Source organism: Elephas maximus, chromosome 10, assembly GCF_024166365.1.
Source record: "Elephas maximus indicus isolate mEleMax1 chromosome 10, mEleMax1 primary haplotype, whole genome shotgun sequence".
Lineage (NCBI taxonomy): Eukaryota > Metazoa > Chordata > Mammalia > Proboscidea > Elephantidae > Elephas > Elephas maximus.
Window position 1 is genome coordinate 15,189,913 of NC_064828.1, and position 12,844 is coordinate 15,202,756.

Below are 12,844 nucleotides of genomic sequence, written 5' to 3' on the forward strand. Positions count from 1 at the left end.
ATGTGACCCTAGTTGCTATCCCTATAACATAACAGCACATTCCCCCTTTCCACCCTGGCTTTCCCGTATCCATTCAACCAGCTCCTGTGTCCATTCAATCAGCTCCTATCCCTTTCTGGCTCCTCATCCCACCTCCGGACAGAAGCTGTATTGTGTATCTACTTGAACTATGAAGCACACTCTTCCCGAGTATTATTTTATGTTTTATAGTCCAGTCTAATCTTTGTCTGAAGAGTTGGCTTTGGGAATGGTTTTAGTTCTGGGTTAACAGAGTCTGGGGGCCATCCATGTCTTTTGGGGCTCCTCGTCTGTCAGACCATTATGTCTGGTCCCTTTACTAGAATTTGAGTTCTGCACACTTTTCTCCTGCTCTGGCAGGGACTCTCTGTTGTTTCCTATCAGGGCAGTCACAGGTGGTAGCTGGGCACCATCTAGTTCTTCTGATCTCAGGCTGATGGAGTCCCTGCTTTATGTGGCCTTTATCTCTTGGGCTAATATTATCCTTGTGTCTGTGATGTTCTTCATGCTCCTTCGTTCCAGGTGGGTTGGGGTCAATTGATGCATCTTAGATGGTTGCTGGCAAGCTTTTAAAACCCCAGATGCCACTCACCAAAGTGGAATGCAGAGCATTTTATTAATAAACTTTGTTATGCCAATTGACCTAGTTATCCCCTGAAACCATGGTCCCCAGACCCCTGCCCTTGCTACTTTGTCCCTCAAAATGTTTGGTTGTGTTCAGGAAACTTCTTAGCTTTGACAAACCAAATTCCTAGTGACTGGCAGTGCCTGGCACATAGGAGCTCAGCAAATTGTTGAATGAATACAAGTAGGATTTTTTGGAGGACTAGGAGAGGGTCAAAGAATAAAGGCTGCTGGACAGGAGTGTGGAGCTGCGCGGGGGAGGGGGGCTGCATTCCCATGAAGAAGCCAAGGTGTCTGTGAATGGGGAGACAACTGGTGACCTGGGCCAAATGGGACCCCCATTCCCAGCCACTACACCAAAGAAAGTTGGTACTAGAGGCCAGGGTTCAAATCTGCAACCCCTCCCCCATCCCCATCTAACACACTAAGGGTGCCCCAGCTACTGAACAGGCTTGTTGGGAGGCTCAGACCAGGAAGAAACTATCCTACACAGCAGCCCTGCAGCTTCTCTGGCCCCCAACCCCCATGGCCCTCTCACCCCTCCCCTCTGGTGGTCAAATTTAACACTTCTCTCCACCCTTAGGGGCTGGGGCAGTTTCGGGAGAGGTAGGGAAACCTGCTGAACAGGGTGGCCAAAGACTGAACCGGTTGGACTTGGACAGGGCGGTCCCATCTCCCCCCAAGCAACTGTATCCCTTCCCTGGCCCACAGAATGGAGGCAGAAGCCCACAGACCAACCCATTTTATTACACTGTGGGTGGACAGGGCCCTATGGCGAAGTGGGGAGGGGGTGGAGAGGTGAATGCAGGTGAGTGGTGGTGGGGGATGAAAGCATGCAGCCCCCCCACCCCTGCCCTGCCCCTGGGCCTTTTCTGGCTCTGCCAGCCAGGCCAGGCCAGCTGGGGATGGTCAAGGTCAGAGGGCTCAATATTGGAGGAAGAGGAAGACAGAAGGCAAAGGCCAGACAGCAGTCTTCCACTCCTCTTTGCCCACCTCCATGGCATTAAATAAACAAAACTCTTTACAGCACAAAATATACAGAGAGGTCCTTCCCCCCTGGCCTGGACTGGGTGGAGGGGAAGAGGCAGGTTTGGAGGACAGGGTAGGGGGCCTCCAGCTTCTGACACTGCCTCAGGTCTCCCCACACCCTGCGGTGGCCACAGGGTAGGGGGTAGGCAGTTTTGAACAGGAAACAAAATGTCAGCTTCATCTGAAATCCTAGGCAGATGGCTGAAGAGACAGGTTCATCTGAGTACAGGACTCGTGGCTCAGGGGTTTTTCCTGTCCCAGGCCCTTGAGCCTTTTCAGAAACACCTGCCCCCAGCTCAGCTGAGGCACCTCCAGGAGGAGCTGGAGCCCTGGCCTCTGAGCAGAGTGGCCCTAGGGGACAGGCTGGAGAAATGTGGTCCCAAAGTTTTTCCCAGCCCAGGCCTCCATCTTGGAGAGGAGGAAGCAAGGCCAGGAGAGCTGGTGAGGATCCCAGCTGAAGGACCAAGGCAGCTCCCGGCTCAGAGGGGCCGGGTCGTGTGGTTATAGACCAGGTGCTCTGTGTCCTCGGTGGTGGAGACCGTGGAGCTGGCGGGGGTGGGTGGTGGGTGGTGGCGGTGACGGTGTCTGCGCAAGCCCTTCCTCTGGTTCTTGAAGAAGCAGTAACCCAGGATGGCTATCACCACCACAATGCAGGCGGCCAGGAGCACCGCAATGGCCACCTCCACAGAGCCTGGGGAAGAAGCAGCAGAATGAGGGGCTCCCAATCCTACACTGTATCCAAGGGACCGAGTCAGAATGGGTGCCAGCTGTGGAAGGCTGTGGGGACTCAACTCAAAGCTCTAGCACACGAAGAGCCTGACAACTCTTTAAGGAGTTCTGATGGAGGGTTTCTGGTGGGCCTCAGGTCCAGGCTCCAGGTGGCTCTACTTGAAGGAAGCTTGGAGGAAGGCCCGGGACCCTGATGGCCAATACCCGGCATGCATTTTATTATAGTTTCCTCCCTTGCCCATTGCAGGCATCACTATTTAATTATGGCACTCGGTCCCTTTAGGCAACCTCAGGATCCTTCTCAACACAGCTTTAGGTAGTCCCCACTGATCCTGTGGAGTTGATCCTTGAATTGATACCTGTCCATCAACCTCAGCTACAGGGCAGTACAGGGCTTACCTACGCTGGGGGTGGGGTTTTCTCGCCGCAGACCAAACACATCCTTCTCTGCAAAGTGATGGGGGAGACAACAGTCAACGCTGAGGGGCTCTGAGACTCAGCTGCTCCCCAGCGTCCCAGATGCCCTGTAATGGATTGAACTGTGTCCCCCAAGATATGTGTTGGAATCCTAACCCCTATATCCATGCATGGTGTTTTGTTATGCAATGGAGCCACAGCAGTGTAGGGTGCGTCCTAAATCTAATCACTTCTGAGCTATAAAAAGAGAAAATCAGATACAGAAGCGAGCACAAGCGGGCGAAGACAGATGTCATGTGAAGATCACCAAAGAACTGAGGGACGCCAAGGCTACAGAAGCTGAAAGAGACAAGGTTTCCCCCCCAGAGCTGACACCCCTAGAGCTGGTGCCCTGAACTTGGACTTCTAGCCTCCTGAATTGTGAGAAAACAAATTTCTCTTCTTTAAAGCCACCCACTTGTGGTACTTCTATTACAGCAGCACTAGGAAATGAAGACACCCCCCACTGCCATCTCCCCCCACTCCCACTCCAGGCACTCTGGGGACAGCGGTGTGGTCAGCCTGCGCCTTGGGACAAAGCAGAGAGCTCTAGCTAAGTCCTTCCTCTCCCATTTCCACCACCCCTCCCTGCCTCTGCCCTGCTCACTGGAGATGCCATGACAGGACTCCAGACAGTGCTGCTCCTCCTCAAAGTTGTTCTTGTTGCCATGACAACCGCCATAGGTAAAGCGAGAGCAGCGCTCAGTGAAGGGGTTGTAGTACCAGCGGGGGATGCTCTCCTGACAGAGTCCTGTGTCTGGCAGGTCCACGCAGTGCCCTGGGGGGAACAGCCAGCAGAGCGGCAAATGAGTCCAGGGGCCTCCCAGCACCATCCACCAGTTTCCCACCATCTCCCAACCTCGCCTCATGCTGGGAGGGGGCTGTGGCTCACGGGGCCTCAAGAGCCCAGGGCAGTGTTGCCAGAAGCAAGGGACACAGATCCTGGACAATAACCCTGGGCACAGAAGTAAACTACACTGACTCATAGAGTTATTTCCTTTTCCATTTCCTCCCAACTTTTCTAACTGTGCTGAAGAAGCAGCCTCAATTTTCTAACACGGGCTGACCTGCCTTTTTAACCAAGAGGATGGGCCTCAGGTCTGATGCTTGGCAGGTAACAACATCCAGCTAAGACTCATGAACACTGATTTATTATATTTATTTTTATTGTTGTTCTCCACTTGTGGCAAGTAACAGTGGCTTTTCATTTATGGTAGTGATGTGAAATTTTCTTTTAAAAATGCATTAAAAAAAGAGTTGATTTATAGAAAAAAATATTCATTAAATAACATCTCAATGCTACGTGGGCATGGCTGAAGTGACGGAGGCTTGGAAACCATGAGCCGGAGAAGAGAGCCTAGAAGCTCATCTGGAGAGCTGGGCCCACCCCGGGATCCTTCTGCCCACAGCCTGGCACACACCGCAGGCTCCGTCTGAGCGTGACATAATGAGCGAGGCCGGAAGATCGGGTTGGCGGTGCCAATGTCTGCCCTGACCCTCAGGGGGTGGAGCGCTCTCACCTTTGTCACTGGGGAAATGGAAGCTCTGGAGCTCATCGAAGCCGCTGGTGTCTGCGGAGATGAAAGGTCAAAGGTACTGACCCAATGCGGGTCTCCCGGGGTACAGGGCAGAGCTGTCAGGACCCCTGCAAGCCTCCATGCACAACCCTCTCCCTTTCCCAGGCCTCACATTTTTCACAGGTGGCCTCGTCAGAGGCGTCAGGACAGTCGGGGGTGTCGTCACACTCCAGGAAGCCATCGATGCAGCAGCCATCACCACAGCGGAACTGGGTGGCCTGACAGGTGCCAGAGCATACTGCGTGGGGGTAGGACGGGCGGGGCGAGGTCAGGAGGAACACAGAGGTCACCACTTATCCAGCCTCTGCCCCAGCACAGCATCATGCAGGCCCACTCTTCCCCTTCCACCACCGCCTCGGCCTCTCCTACACACGAGCTGGGCGGACCCTGGCAGGGGTGTGCTGGGCCGGCAGGGGCGGGGTACGGGTGATCCCTCCACATCTTATTGGGGCAGGAATGGTTGGGGTGCGGACATCATATGGGGGTCCCCTATAGGGTCGTTACTGGGTTTTTATGGGGCTGTGGGAAAGAGGGAAAGAAGCAAAGCCCACCTGGATGTTGCCTTCCCATTGAGGGGCCTGGGAGAGAGAGAACAGAGACGTGAGCAGAAGCAGGGCCAGGCCCCAGCAGGGATGACATGTCGGGGAGAGAGCTGGGAACAGGGACGCCCACCACCCACCTCCCTGATCAGTAAGGAGACCACCCTCCCTGGGGGAAAGTTGCCTGAGCCCCAAAGTGGCCTTTGAAGGCCCACCTTGCACATCCCGGCAGGCGAGCTTGCACTCTTCTTCCCGAAGGTAGTTGTTCTTGTTGCCCAGGCAACCTCCGTAAATGAAGCTCTTGCAGACCTGTTCCGGAGGGCTGTAGTACCAGCGAGGGAAGGCGCCCCGGCAGCGGCCCACCTTGTAGGACGCAAGGCAATATTCTGGGGGGAGGGGAGTGTGTGAGAGGGGGGCGTTTGGGGCCAATCAGCAGAGTGTGGCTCCCAGTGCGGCCTCCCCTCCCCTCCCCTCCCTCTCCCTCACCTTCTGTCTGCTTGGCAGACAGCACAGTGACCGTGAGGTTGGCAGTGTTATCTGGCTGGTCTGAGTTGGTCACTGTCAGCTGGAACAGGTAGGTGCCTTCTTGGAGTCCCCATAGCTTCACCTGGTCCGGGTCATTTTTCTATACACAAGAGTGGCCATCAGGCCGGATGCCACCTGATGCCCTTGGGCTTCCTCAGGCTCTCCCAGCCCAATATCTACCCCTGGGGAGAGCAGAGGAACCGGCCATTAAATGCATCCTCAGCTTCTATCACTCCCACCATGTCCCCTGCCACTGGCTGGCCTAGCCTCCAGATAGTTGAGGAGGGTCAAGGACCCAGCCCGGTGCCTTACCTCTACCCTGACAGCCGTGTCACCTTGCAGCAGGTGCCACTCTGTGTTCTCATCACTCCTCAGCACCAGGGGTTCCTGGGGCTGTACCTTCAAGTCCATGCCCGCCCAGGCCTTGGGGACCCGGGACTCTGTGGAGAAGGGGAGGTTAGGTCAACTCCCACTACGGACCAAGTGTCTCCTGGGGGTCAGGGGATCGGTATGGGCCAAACCTAGATCCTACACGGGGTGCAGGCTGGAGCTTACAATTAAGCCATCTTTTCTGCTCTTCATTCAGAGATATTGTCTTTGGTATGTTGAAGACATTTTTATGTTGTAACCCCCTTTTTTTTTTTTTAAAGCAAATTACTGAACAGCGTATGCCATCTGTCCCACTGCAGGGAGAATATACATATTTATGGAGCCCTGGTGGCACAGTGGTTAAGAATTTGGCTTTTAACTAAAAGTTCAGTGGTTCAAATCCACCAGCCACACGTTGGAGACCCCTATTGGGCAGATCTGCTCTGTCCTATAGGATTGTTATGAGTTGGAATTGACAGCAATGGGTTTACACACACACACACACACACACGCACACACACACACACACACATACATATGGAGCCCTGGTGGGCCAATGGTTAAGCGCTTGGCTGCTAACCAAAAGGTCAGTAGTTCAAACCCACCAGCAGCTCTACGAGAGAAAACACCTGGTGATCTGCTCCTGTAAAGATTACAGTCTAAGAAACCCTATGGGGCAGCTTTACTCTGTCTCATAGAGTCACTATGAGTCGGAATTGACTCGATGCTCCCGACATACATGCATACACACGTATATATATATTTTTTGGCTTGTTCCTGTTTCCTACGATAAGCAGGTACTTGTGCTGTTTAAAAAGTAACAATATTTTCAGAAAACCAAATAAATAAATGTGTGATTAAACCCATCACCCCTCACTCTGCTGGCCAGAGGCTGGGGGAGGCCCCTGACTGACCACCTGGATAGCGTCCTTAAGCACAGTCTCTGGGCAAGAACCTGGCAAACCCATGGTGCCCCAGGGTGAGCAGCTGAGGAAAGAGAGTGCCTCCTCTGCCACTGTGAACAGACTCTGCCCCTAGGTACAATAGGTCCTGAGGCTACCGTGCCCTGCCTCTACCTGAGGTTTCTCCAGTCTCAGGGTTAGGGGCTGGGAGAGGGAGAAAAGCACACAGCAGGATTTCTGTCTCTAGTGGGCTGAATGGTGGCCCCACAAAATACATGGCCACATCCAATCTCTGGAACCTGTGAATGTGACCTTATTTGGAAAAAGCATCTTTGCAGATGTAACCAAGTTAATTATCTCAAGATGGGATCATCCTGGGTTACCTGGGTGGGCCCTAAACCCAACACCCAGTGTCCTCACAGAGGCAGAAGAGAAGACAGGAGGAGAAAGACAAGTGAAGGTGGAGGCAGAGATTAGCCCAAGCCAAGGAACGCCTGAACCACCAGAAGCTGGAAGAGGCAAGGAAGGTCCTGCCCTAGAACCTTCAGAAGGAGATCTTGGACTTCTGAGCTCCAGAACTGAGAGAATAAATTTTTTCATTTGAAGCCACCTAATTTGTGGTCATTTATTACAGCTGCCACAGGAAATTAATATGCTCCCCTTCAAGAGATTGCAGTCCATTTGGGAGATAAAAGCCTCAGAACTCCAACAACATGAGCAACAGGTGCTAAGTGTACACAGAGAAGGTAGTGGACATTCGGAGAAGGGAGAGACCACAGCAGGCTAGGGGGATAAGGGAAGGCTTTCTGGAGGAGGGAGAAAGGATGTCTTTGTTTGGCTGTGAGGAAGAATGTGTGGTGTCCTTGATGATGGCAGAAAACATGATAAACCAAAGAGTGAGGAATTTGCAAGGCTAGTTTGGTGGACAAGAAGGAAACAAGCTAGGCTGGGACAGAGCTCAAGGGTCCTGGAGGCCAGACCAGGACATTTGGACATAGGCCCACAGCGGCAGTGACTGGCAGTGACTTTTACGTATTTAACAACTAGGTTGTTTGTTTGTTTTTTTGTTACAGGAAGGGGAGAGACACTGCTGTGGATGGTGGGTCCAGGAATCCTAAGGGAGGGGTCAAGGGATAGGGGCAGCAGGGGGCACTCAAGAGCTCTCTAGGCAGTAGCAGCTGTTTACCAACCCCCATTAGGAAGTATTCCTATGGGGGTGGGAGGTTGAGTGGAGCAGTGCAGCGGGAGTGGTCTGACTTGGAGGGCCAGCCAAGGAATGGGAAGAAAGCAGGATGTGAGAAACAACTGGGCCACTTCAGGCTCCTGGGGAGTCAGCACAAGAGGAAGGGAAACCAGATTTAGAGGGAACATGTACATTCGGTTACACAGAAGTTAGATTTGAGGGAGGAAAGACCATCCAGAGAGGAAGTGAGCAGCCGGCAGTGGGAGATGTGGTGGGAGCTCCAGAGAGGCCAAGGCTGGAGACAGACCTGGAGTTGCATATTATACTCTGTGAAGACATGTGCTAGGTACTTTAGATTCTCATCATGTGTTCTGTCTGTTGTGATATTACATGCCATGTTGTCATTGTCAGTTGCTCTCGAGTCCAGTCAGTTCCAACTCGTGGCCACCCCAAGTGTGCAGAGTAGAACTGCTCCATAGGGTTTTCAAGGCTGTGACCTTTTGGAAGCAGATCGCCAGGTTTGTATCCCCAGGCGCCTCTGGGTAGGTTCAAACTGCCAACTACTGTGGTTGACTTAGTAGTCAAGGGCTTAACTCCAGCATCCAGGGAACCAGAGACAGGTACTTCACCTGCATTGCCTACATCAGGAGTTGGAAGACTATGGCCCAGAGGCCAAATGTGACCCACTGCCTATTCCTTTTTAAATAATTGGAAAAAAAAAATCAAAAATTAAAAGGAGAATAATATTTTGTGATACCTGAAAATTACATGAAATTCAAATTTCAATCTCCATAAACTGGAACACAGCCACACCCATTTGTTTACATACTGTCTATGGCTGCTTTCCCACTATCACAGCAGAGCTGAGTAGCTGTGACAGAGACTGTATGGCTCACAAAGCTTAAGACATTTACTATTTGGACCTTTACAGAAAAAGCTTGCTGACCTGCATCACCTACCTTCATAACCACCTGCCTCAGCTGCGTTCCCAACCCTCTTTACAGATGATAAACTACACCAGGTGAAATGGCTTGTTCAGGGTCTCCCAGTCACTAACCGGCAGAGCTAGAATTTGAACCCATGTCTGTCTGATTCCACATCTTCTTCTCTCTCCAAAACAGCTGCTGCAGCTCACTCACCTGCTTAGAGATATGATTTTGACTGCTATTCTAATCTCAGGTTGTCGTTTTTTCTTAACGTAGGCAATACATTTACATGATATAAAACGTAAAAAGTACGAAAGTGTAGTGGAAAGTTAGGTCCTATCTTTTTCTTAACCCCTCAGGTTCTTTCCTCAGAGGTTTCTACTTTCACCGGTTTGTTTTTGCGTGTATGTGTGTGAATAACCATAGATATTCTTTACATTCACACGCACGCAAGTTCTTCATCTTGTGTTTCCCTTAATACGGATTGGAAATTATTCCCTAGCAATACAAATGGAGTTCCCTTTTGTTATTGTTGTTGCATAGTATTCCATTGTATAATTTATTTAACCATTCTGGAGCCCTGGTGGTGCAGAGGTGTAAGTGTGTGACTGCAAACCAAAAGGCTGGTAGTTTAAATCTACGAGCTGCTCCTCGGAAACTGTGAGGCAGTTCTACTCTGTCCTATAGGGTCGCTATGAGTTGGAATCAACTCGATGGCAATGGTTTGGTTTTTTGGTTTACCAGTCCCCTGTTGCTTTAAGTTAATTAATTCTTCCTTCCTTCTGCAACTAAGAACTACGCCATGCTGCTTTAGGTCTGATTATAATACTCAATTATAGGGTGTGTAGACAGACATGTAGATTCTTTCCAATTCTTTGCTGTTATAAACAATGCTACAGCCAATGACTGGCTGGCCAGTTGTTCCACACACATACAGGTACAGCTGTGAGATGAAATCCTAGAAGTGAACTGTGTCAAGGCTTATGTGCATTTGAAGTTTTGATGGATATCGTCAAATTGCCCTCCAAAGAGGTTCTACCGAGGGTTGCTTCCAGCGTAAGAGCGAGTGCACAGGAAGATGAGAAGGTAAAGTGATAAGAACAGCTGGTAGGAGGCTGAGTCACAGGGATTCCTCTTTGATGAGACAGAGAAAGCAGGGCCAGTGGGGAACCCAGAGTCACAGACAGGGAAGACCAGGACATGAGTGACAGCAAAGAGAAGGGAGGGGAAGAGTGTCCACAGAGCTATATGTCAAATGCTACAGAGGATTGCTGTTGATAGTTGTTATCTGTAGATTCTGACTCATGGTGACCCCATGTTTGCAGAGTAGGACTGCTCCATAGGATTTTTAAGGCTGTGATCTTTCAGAAGCAGATCGCCAGGCCTGTCTTCCAGGATGCCTCTGGGTGGGTTTGAACCATTAACCTTTCTGGTAGTAGTCAAGCACTTAACCATTTGTTCCACTCAGGACTCTGGTACAGAGGGAGGCCTACAAAAACGCAAAAAGGGAACTTGGTATCAGGGGTTCAGAGGAAATAAGACAGGGAGTGTGGGAAAAGAAAGTGCCTGTCTCGATCTAACCCCCAGCCCAGTAGTTAGGTTGGTAATCAGGTGAAGAGGGGCCAGGCCCTAAGACAACCCCAGAGAGACAAAGCCAAGAGGCAATGCAAGGGGTCTTTGAGCTGGGAGGGCCCTGTTCCTCCCTCCTTGCATTTTTCAGAAAATAATTTGCTCTCTGAAAAAGGTCTACCTAGCAGAAGGCTAGCCCCACTAGTCCCCCATCGGGGAAGCGGCAGGCAGTGTGATGCATCAGAACTTGGGCCAAGTCTGGAATGACCTGTCCCCAGGTAGCTCTGTCCTCTCAAGCCCCAGCCCCAAGGACCAAGGGGCAGATGCCCAGCCCTACCACTCCCTCTTCCCAGCCCCCAAGAGAGCAAAGGGCTCAAGGTAATAAAGCCAGCCCCTCCCCCAGCTGCCAGACCTCAAAACATCTCCAGGAAAACACGGGCTCCACCTCCTAAAGCCACTCCTCTAAAAGAAAGAGCGGGGAGGGGAGAAGGGGCAAGGAGGAAGGAGCAAGCTCCTCCAGCCTGCTACCTCAGGAATCTGGACTGAACTGGCCTGGCCGCAGGCAGAGAAAAGGGAACAAACCAACCCATCCTGGGGAGGATTTCTCTACCCAACACAAGAATCAAAGGTTTAGAAGGTGTGACCACCCTCCTCCCTTTGCTTGCCTTGTCCCTGTCCCCCTAGCCTCCCAGAATGCCTTTACCCAGGTCTTACCCACCTCCAACCTCTCTAGCTGAACGCAGCTGAGAATGGACCCCTTAACATAACCCAACTTCCCCCATTTCCTAGAGTGCCATCCAGGCCCTACCCAGCTCCCGAAATGCCCCAGGAAGTCCCCACTCCACTTTCCTGTGCCAAGCAGGCCAGTCCTGGGGGTTTCCAGGTATGGAAGGTTGGTCCCAAGGCCATGTGGCCTCAGTCCAGCTAGCTCCCTGAACAGCCCTCAGAGTGTGGGGCTCTGGCCTCTGTTGGAGAGGAAGTGCACAGGCACCGCAGGCCAATTAGAGGCATCACCACCTACACTACCTGCCACTTCCTGAGAAACAGGCTTGGGGCCCAGCCTGGCCCAGAGATCATGGCCCCCTTGTCAAAGCCCCATTCCATTCCATCCCATCTCTCCTCGGTGACCCAGAAGAGCCACTGCAAGGATAGGGAGAAGTGAGGACCCTCAGCGTGGGGGAGGGACTGGCTCAGGAAAAGGCCAGAGAGCTGACAGAAGAGTCCCTTCCCCACTTTGCAGAACAGAGATCACCCCCAGGCTCAGCCCAGCCCAGCCCAGTTCTGGGCCCTGCTGGGTTCTCTTCCTCTGGTCTGTCCTGTTCTGGGCTGTCTCAGGTCAGAGTGCTAGGTTTCTACCAGGAAAGTGCTCTGATATGAAAAACAGCACAGGCCCTTTGGGGTGGCTTTGGGTTGGAGGCCCAAGCCTACCATTTACAGGCATGTTACCCTGGGCAAATTGTTTAATAACACAGTCTTAGTTTCTTGATCTAGAAAGTGGGTTGACTGCTGAGAATGTGTGGGGCAGCACTCAGTAAACTGTAAAGTGCTAACAGAAGTTAACAGTCTAGACCTGCCTCTGCACTGGAGTCCCACCTGGCCAGAACAGCAGGTAAAGAGAATGGGGAGCAAAGGTCTCTTAAGGGACCTGGCCCCCACTTTGAACCCTTATCCCTGGAGGTAAACAAGGTGAGTAGATAACTTGGCTACTAGACCCTAAGCAGGGACAGCCCTGTCTGGCTCATTCTAGAAGTCAGCTGGGTCAGCTGGGTCCACACACACACACCTGCCAGGACAGCTGACATCCCTCCCCTACCAGGTATACATATCAGGTGAGCTGACTCACCCAGCAGCCCTCCTCACCCCCCCACACCCAAGAGCCTCCAGGCTATTATGCCTACAACTCCCTTCCACTCTCTTGGATTTGGGTCCACTTCAGACTGGGCTTAATCTCTGGGGTCTGGTGGCCCTTCCCAGACCACCAAAGAGCTAATATGTCCTGGGAGGTGGGAAGCAGAGAGATGCTAACCAGTTCCAAACCAGCCACTGGAGGAGACTATCAGGCTCAGCTGACAGGGCCCCAAGGTACCTAGGGCAGTGCATGTCCAGAGGCACCTTTGTAGTCACCAAGCTGCATCAAGACACCTCACTCCCAGTCTCAGCCCATAGGTGCCAGAAGTCAGAAAGCCTGGGTAGTTGCCTCCTCTCTCCCATACCCATACCCATAGCTGAAGGTCTTTCTCCAACACCTCTGAACATCTTGAATTCAGAGCCTGGACTGTAGGATGTTACCCTCCCACGTCCCCTTTCCTCTGTTTACTATTTTATGCTGCCTATTTCTGAGGAGAAAACCCTGGTGGCGTAGTGGTTAAGTGCGGCTGCTAACCAAACGGTCGGCAGT

The 12,844-nt window shown here is 52.0% G+C and overlaps 1 protein-coding gene across 3 annotated transcripts in view; it reads right to left on the reverse strand.

Annotated features, from left to right (window-relative positions):
- The window catches only part of SPINT1 (serine peptidase inhibitor, Kunitz type 1), a 14,002-nt gene continuing 1,158 nt past the window's right edge, over positions 1–12,844 (reverse strand). For all 3 annotated transcript variants that reach the window (XM_049898627.1, XM_049898628.1, XM_049898626.1), the window contains exons 3-11: positions 5,810–5,937; positions 5,459–5,597; positions 5,188–5,358; positions 4,985–5,011; positions 4,546–4,671; positions 4,377–4,427; positions 3,464–3,634; positions 2,800–2,847; positions 1–2,362 (exon numbers count right to left, since the gene is read on the reverse strand). In XM_049898627.1, coding sequence (XP_049754584.1) covers positions 2,151–2,362; positions 2,800–2,847; positions 3,464–3,634; positions 4,377–4,427; positions 4,546–4,671; positions 4,985–5,011; positions 5,188–5,358; positions 5,459–5,597; positions 5,810–5,937 — 1,073 coding nt within the window. In that variant the 3' untranslated portion in view covers positions 1–2,150. The remainder of the gene's footprint in view (positions 2,363–2,799; positions 2,848–3,463; positions 3,635–4,376; positions 4,428–4,545; positions 4,672–4,984; positions 5,012–5,187; positions 5,359–5,458; positions 5,598–5,809; positions 5,938–12,844) is intronic.